A 7,077-nucleotide genomic window follows, 5' to 3' on the forward strand; every position below is an offset into this window, starting at 1 on the left:
TCCAACTCTTCATTCCATGCTGTCCTTTACATGTCACATGTAGAGGGGCTCTACCTCCTGCCTCTTCCTACTTGGGCCCAGAAGGGGGCTTCTGGAGGACCCCCGCCTCACTGAAGGATCATATCAAGGTATTGCCCCAGTCAGCAGCTGAGGGCTGGTAAATTTGGAAAGAAAAGACCCTCCCCCAGCCTTTGTGGGGCCTTGCGATTGAGGGTAAATCCCTGTCCTGCATATGTGTCCCCACAGGATCAGTAGGACACGCATGGCAGGGGAAGCCTTTTATTGCAGAGTCCCACAAGTGGCTTAGGCGAGCACTCATGGCTTGCCCTGGGGAAATACAAGACCAAGATGCTTTTAGGGGCGAGGCACTGGCAGGCGTAGGCGGGGCTGCAGGGCCAGGAGGCGATCTACCTCCTTGGCAGGCTGTAGGTGGTGCCACTGGGCAATAGGCCTCCGGGGACGGGCCAGCATGTCTGCCCAGTGCTGCAGGGGCTGGCCGGAGGCCCGGGGGCCAAGCAGCACCTTGCCCACAGGCTCAGCCCGGAACTGCAGGCCACGGGCCCAGATGGTCAGTACCAGGTCCACATTCTGCACAGGAACAGGCCAGGGTGGGCGAGAGGAAGGTGAGGTCAGTTTGGCCCAGCACGTGGTCCTGCCCCACCTTGCCTTTCCTTCCAACAGCCCACCTGGATCTAGCTGAAGGGCACCAGGAAGGTGAAGGCCTCGTTGAAGTAGGGGACAGTGGTTCCCTTCTTGCTAGATGTCTTCTTCTTCTTCCACTTCTTCTGGTTCAGCACAAGCTGTACCTTCACATAGGACTCTAGGCAGACAAGAGTGGGAGGAGGACCTGGCATCTGAGGCCTGACAGAACCCCAGCCTGCTGTCCACCTGAATAGGCAAATGTGGCTCTCACCTGCCAGCTCTGGGCTCAGGCCTTGGGCTTCTAGCACAGTCACAGTCAGGAAGCCAGAGCTGGGCACATACCGCAGTGAGAGGCACAGCTCCCCTATCTGCTCTGCCTGTGGGAACAAGAGGATTCGTTGGGGGAGACTCCTCCCTGGTCTGGGGTGTCTCCCCTGAGGCACCAGAGAAGGGGTCCTACTAGCTCTGCTCTTGGACTACAGCCTAGTGGCCTCACCTCACTGGTGCCCGGTGGACCCAGCTGGTACCAGCACTCCATGACATGCTGAGGATCCAGAGTGCCCAGTGGCAGGTACAGCTCCCCCAGAGGCTTGTGCTCAGAGAAGCGCTTGAAGTCCAGCACTTGCACGTGCAGGGTGGCACTGGGCAGCTCTGCCAGTGGGACCTGCAGGAATAGTGATGAATTAGCCATCACCTTGGTACCTCATCCACCCCTCACTCTACCCCCTGCCTGGACTCACATGGAAGGAGCAGGTCTCCTCGAACACAGGGCAGAGTGTACCATGATGCACCTTCGTCTCGTGCCTGCGCCCGGCTTGCGTGGACACACTGATACGGGCATAGGGGTCTGCCATGCCCTCCGCCCTCAGGTCAGCCACCTGCTTCAGGCCCACCCTAATCTGGGAGCCAGCAGTGGGCTCAGGGAAGGGAACTTTCCTGGTCAACTCCAACACCCTCACACCCCCATCACCGTCTGTTAGTTTAAGGACTCCAGGCCTGCTCTGGGACTCCCCATCTCCTGGTTTCCAAAGTCGTACTCCAGGGAGAGCTGCATGCGCCCCCACTGCTGAGGGTCCCCCAAGTTGGACTCCAGGTTCTCCACATCTGGCTGCACCTCGGGTGAGCAGGGACAAAGGAGATCATGTGCTCTTATCAGAGCTCTGGTATCCCAGACAACAGTTCCCAGATGTGGGTCAAGCCGCTCATCTTCAGAAAAGGCTATTAGTACTAGGGCTCACTTCTTTAGCTCACCTCTGTGAGACTGGCCAAATTCCCCCATGCATGTCATCTCTCATACCATTGTCTGCCTTAAAGACCATTTATTTCTCCCAGTGGCCCATTAACCAACAACTTTCCTTCTTTTTTTTTTTTTTTTCCTTTTTTGAGACAGAGTCTCACTGTATAGTTCAGGCAGGACTTGAACTCGCTGTGTTGCCTAGCCTGACCTTGAACTCATGGCAATCCTGCCTCAGAGAATCTGAGATTATGGGTATGCCCAGCCATATATCCTCTTTTGCAGTGTCACCTCCTCACTTTGGTTCATCCTCTTCCCTTACCAGGAAGGTCCTCCTGCCCCTGCTTCTGGGTAGATCAGACTGTTTCTGGGGACATGGAGGAACTTGCCCCTGATTGCCTGGGCTATTCTGAGCCCCAGAGACTAGAATTTGCACTGTCCTCTAGGGACCGAGCCAATATGATGCTGCTCCTCACCAGGTGGGTGGTGGTGCTGCTGTGGGCACTGCCCAGATTCATAACCTCCTTGTCCTGGGGCTTCTTCTTATGATGACAACATTGGCGGCGGCAGCAGATGGCACAGAACAGACAGGAGACAGCGAGGATGCCAGCAGCAAGAGCAGCAGCAATGAGTGCCCAGTGGGTCTCTGGGGCGGAAACACAGGATTCTCTGATGCCTTTGTGGACAGCCTCTGCCCCTGCCCAGCCAGGCCAGCCCCATAACCTTCCAACACTCGGGGTTCTGGCACTCACAGGGGATCCTGAAGATGAGGTCTGGAATGAGCCCAGGCGTGACTGTGGTGCCAGCTGGGGTTGGGGTGCTGTGGGGATCTGGTGGGCGACCCATCTTTCCGCTGGAAGAGAAGTCTGGTCATGGGGAGTGGGGGGAGGCCAGGTCATGAAGGTAGGTGGCTCCCCAGGCCCTGCCCAGTTTCGCCTTCTTGGCAGCAGCCAGCACAGGGCTGTTCAGCCTAGGAAGCAGCCCAGTGTGGCAGGCTGAGAGTTCTAAGCCCAGGAAACCAAGAAGGGAGCTGCCGGCTTGGTTAAAGCTCCAATTTAGCATGGGTCCAGCCTCCCGGCCGTCTCCTCCAGCCGCCATTCACAGCTGCAGCCCCAGCCACATGGGTCAGGCTTGGGCTGCCTGGTCTCTGCCCTCACTGTCCCTCTCTCCTCACAGGAATTCCTTCTTCCAGGAAGCCTCTCCTTCCTTGACTCTCTCTCCTGGGCTCTGGCACTTCCTCAGGCCCTCTTCATCCATGGGAGGTGGAGGAAGTCCTTTTCAATGGCTCCTCACTTGCCCATTCGCCCAAAGCTAACTACAGTTTGTGAGCATGATCAGGGCGGACCTATTCACTGTGATCCCTGGGACTTGGGAGGGACTCAGGGGTCTGGGGACAAGCTGACTTGCTCCTTTGAGCAAGCCTGGGCTGAAGATGTGCTGCTGGCATGGGTGGGCAGAGGGCCAGGTACACCTGGGGACCAGGGCACGGTAGGGGCAGGCAGGAGCAGGGTACAGCTGGGAGAGGCCACAGCATTCCTCCTCCGTGACTCATGTACCTGCCCAGACTCGCCTGTCTGCCTGCCCTACCAGCCACCCTGCATATGTGGGTGGGAAGTAGGGTGGGTAGGCGAGTACAGCTGCCCTGGCCCTTGCACCCTACCTGCCTGAAGCCTGGGGAGGCAGTGTACCTAATCAGGCTGGCACTTCCCATTCATGAGCAGGGAGGGCAGGTTCCCAGCTGGGGCCTGGGGTGCACTGTTACCCCAGGGCATAGGAAGGCTCTCAGCTGCAGTCCTTCCCTTCCCCTTTTCCTGGAGTGGCTGAGGGTCTGGATTCTTAACCTTCCAACTCTGCCACAAGACCTGCAACCCCCTGCAGCGACACCCACCCCCTCAGCAACCAGTAGACAGGCCAGATCCCCTCACTCCTGCTTCCCCCACCCCACCCCCACCCCGCCTGGTGCAGGAGAGAAGTGATCTTCACCCAGTGCCTGATGGATGATCAGAGATGGGGGCAGTGGCTTGGGAAGGGCCCACTGTCCTGCCTCCCCTCCAGGGTCCTGTGAAGGTTCCAGTAAACTGACACTGGAGCCTAGTTATCTGACTCTGAGGCCAGCAGAGGGGCCAGGCCTGGGAGTGTTACTGAGGGGCCAGTGCTGGGCTTAATGCCTGCTGTTGCCTTTTGAAATTTCCTCATTTCCTGACAAAAGGAGGCTCTTTGTCATTCTGTGCTGGGTCTCACATATCATACAGCTTGTTTGTAATTTTTCAGGGGGCCCTTTTGAGAAGTCCCTGCAGATTGACATGGAGAGAGGTGTGCTGTGAGCCCCTCTGTCCAGGGGCGCCCCATCCTTCCCAGTTTCCCCACCCCCAACTATTCAGGGGAGCTTCACAGCCCCAAAGTGGCTGACAGAATGACCCTCATAGTGGCCAGTGAAATGGATCCAAGGGTCCTGCAGGATCCCTGGGGCAGGACTGCTCCACCCACCCAGGCCCAGCATGGGGGAAGAGTTGGCTGCCTCTGCGAAATATGAGACCCTAAGTACATTCTGGAGTGAAGTAGCCTCGTTCAAGATTCTGCGGTTTAAAACTGGAATATGTTGTCAATATGGTCTCTTTCTGTGCATGCATCTATACTCATGTGGCCTCCCTGCACCCCACTTGCCCCCATCCTACCTCAGGCATCCAAGAGCAGGAGAGGTGGCCTTAGAATCCTGATATCGTGCAATGAGTTGTCAGGATTCCCAGGTGGCCTGGAAAATTTGCCCACAAAGATTTTGGGCACTTCCTAGAAGCTAGCCTTGGAGTATCCTGGAGTCCTGGGGACACCACTGCTCGTCCAAGGGATCCTAAAATCTGAGCTCAGGGTCCCTTGGGACCACTAGGTCACCAGGTGATCAGGTTTGGCAGGCAAGCAACCACTAGGTGGCACTGTCTTCCTCACTGGTCCCCACCCACCAGCAGACTTTACCTCCAAACTGGGGCTTCTCAGGAGAGAGTACAGATATGGGGGGGGGGGGTTGAGAGGCTCTCTGGTTTCCTCCTCACCCCCAGGACACTCTGAGCTGTGCTCTGGCAGCGCTGTGCTCTCTTGCTGTCTGTCTTTGGTAGTCAAAATTTCCTAGCCTACTCAAGAAAACCCTCTCTCGAAGGAGCACTGCTTTGCCCAGGAAAGGGAGAAAAGTGTGCCACCCAAGTCACTCCCCACCCACTCCCCATGATTCTATGAACCCATCTCTGAGCTTCTTTGGCAAGGCAGCTGGCTCATTCCTGCAGCTACTAGGCACCCCCAACTCCCTATTCCCTCCACCAGGTCCCACTCACCCTCCAGGCCCATGGGAACCCCACTTCATCCAGGAAGCTCCCTGTGGTCCCTCTCTAGCAGCCCAGGTTTGTGCTGTATTGCACTCTGGTTCCTCCCAGTAAGGAACCCAGGTAACCCTACACTTCCCTGTCTGCCCAAGCCAGGCACTTACTACTTCCTAGTTAGTTTAGTCCTGTTAACTAGTTCCCTCCACTGCCTGCCTAGCTGGAGCTTAGGGTTCAGTGGAAGTGATTTTCTGTGGGCCCTTTTTCTTGAGGAGCAGACCCCCAGGTATGGGTGGTGGCCCCCCAACAGTGTAACATCTCACCTGATACCCACAGCATCTATGGCCAGCCTGCCTCAGGCCCTCCTCACAGACCCTGGCCACCAGGAAGCTGCTCCCACTCGGAACCTGCAGCTGGAGCTTGGTGTTTGTTCTGTATCTAGTGATAAGAGCATCTTGGTGGGAGGGGGAACGTGGGAGGCAGGGCTTCAGGGAGCCCCACCTTACGACTGACCGGAACTGCTGGCCCTCAGGAATCGGGAAACTCCCTTGGGTAGGAAAGTCCCCCTGAAATCTCAGGGGTGCAGTAACTGGGCTCTGGCCTTTCTGCAGGGGTCCGTCCGGGGTGGGTGTCTTGAGCCCCACCAAGCTGTGTGACAGTGGGTGATGGGCCTATTTGGATGACATTTGTAAGGGTTAGACTTGGCTTACACTGGCCCAGCACACCACACAGGCTCTGAGTCACCGCTGCCTGGCTGGAAGGTGGCCTCCTGGCACTACTGGCTTCACTAGTACCAGGGTAAAAGGTAGGAGCTAGGTCGGAGAGCTGCAGGCACTCTGACCAAGGTAACCCTGGGGAGCGCTGTGTACAGCTCACTGGAGCCATCCAGGCCTGGCTGGCCCTGCTGCTGCTCTAGAGGCCATTCTGCTGCCCCATCGCCTTGGGATGGGCCTATCAATTCCTTCAGCCTTTGGTTTTCTGGGGAGCAACCCCTCCTTATTGGGTGGCCTGTGAGTTAGTAAGCAAAAGTCCTTTCTGCAGTCTAACTCCAATGCCTTGCACTTCAAATGGGGCCTGACAAGAACTCATTGGCTAGGAGCTGAGCTTTGCCACTATGTGCCAGCCAGCTAATGGTCTTCTCACTCTAGGACCTAGGCTAGGGTGTCACTGCAAGCCTCTTATCTGCTGCTGGCATTCAGACCTGGGGTTTGTTAAGACTTAACTACAGAATCTGTTATGCTGGGACTTAGCCTGTGGGATCCAGACGCCCCAGCTCAAAGGAGTTGGGGAGCCAGGCAGGTTGGATATGTAAGCTCATATGTCGTGGATGGCTCACGAATGGATCCAGGCACATGGAGCATGCCCTCTCCCCATTACCACATGGGGATGGCTTTGTCCCTTTGTCTGATCCGGCCAGGGTGAGAGGGATTTTGAAGTAACTAAAACCAGAGGGACCAGGAGCCCCCCTCCCCCAGCACAGCCACGGCCGTCTTTTCTTTGGGGGACATGCAGACCCCCAAGCATGCTGAGCTACGTGAGCAGCAACCCCAGCCTGTCTGCGTAGGAACTTTTTGCTTCCCCACCATAAGGGCGCCTCCATGGTGAGGTGGCGTCTGAGGTTCCCAGGGAAGGAAGGAGAAAACCAAACAGAGTTGGCAGCCTGCAGCCAGCCCCATGGCCAGCTCTGTGGCCCCCAAGACAGCGGCTTGGCAGGCAGCAGCCCTGTGGAGACCCTGGCAAGGATCTTGGATGAGGATTCTTCCTTTGAGGGCGCGTGGGGAATGTTTGAGGTTGGAACACACAGCAGACATTGGCTGGGGAGCCACGAGCTCCTGGCCCCAATTTGTGAGACGTGCTGGGTCAGACATGTACTCTCTGCCTGTGCTGACCCGC

General features: G+C 57.0%; 1 protein-coding gene across 1 annotated transcript; it reads right to left on the bottom strand.

Moving 5' to 3' along the window:
* Nucleotides 1–265: 265 nt before the first annotated feature.
* Syt8 (synaptotagmin 8) lies at nucleotides 266–5,614 on the bottom strand. Its single transcript, XM_063227735.1, is given in 9 exon segments — nucleotides 266–588; nucleotides 687–820; nucleotides 914–1,019; nucleotides 1,139–1,306; nucleotides 1,383–1,543; nucleotides 1,660–1,756; nucleotides 2,353–2,522; nucleotides 2,629–2,742; nucleotides 5,508–5,614. Coding segments are annotated over 9 exon segments (1,200 nt in total). The 5' UTR covers nucleotides 5,524–5,614; the 3' UTR covers nucleotides 266–354.
* Between the last annotated feature and the right edge of the window lie 1,463 nt (nucleotides 5,615–7,077).

This window comes from Cavia porcellus, unplaced genomic scaffold (assembly GCF_034190915.1).
Source record: "Cavia porcellus strain 051 isolate PalLab524CR breed Dunkin Hartley unplaced genomic scaffold, mCavPor4.1 scaffold_17, whole genome shotgun sequence".
Taxonomy (NCBI): domain Eukaryota; kingdom Metazoa; phylum Chordata; class Mammalia; order Rodentia; family Caviidae; genus Cavia; species Cavia porcellus.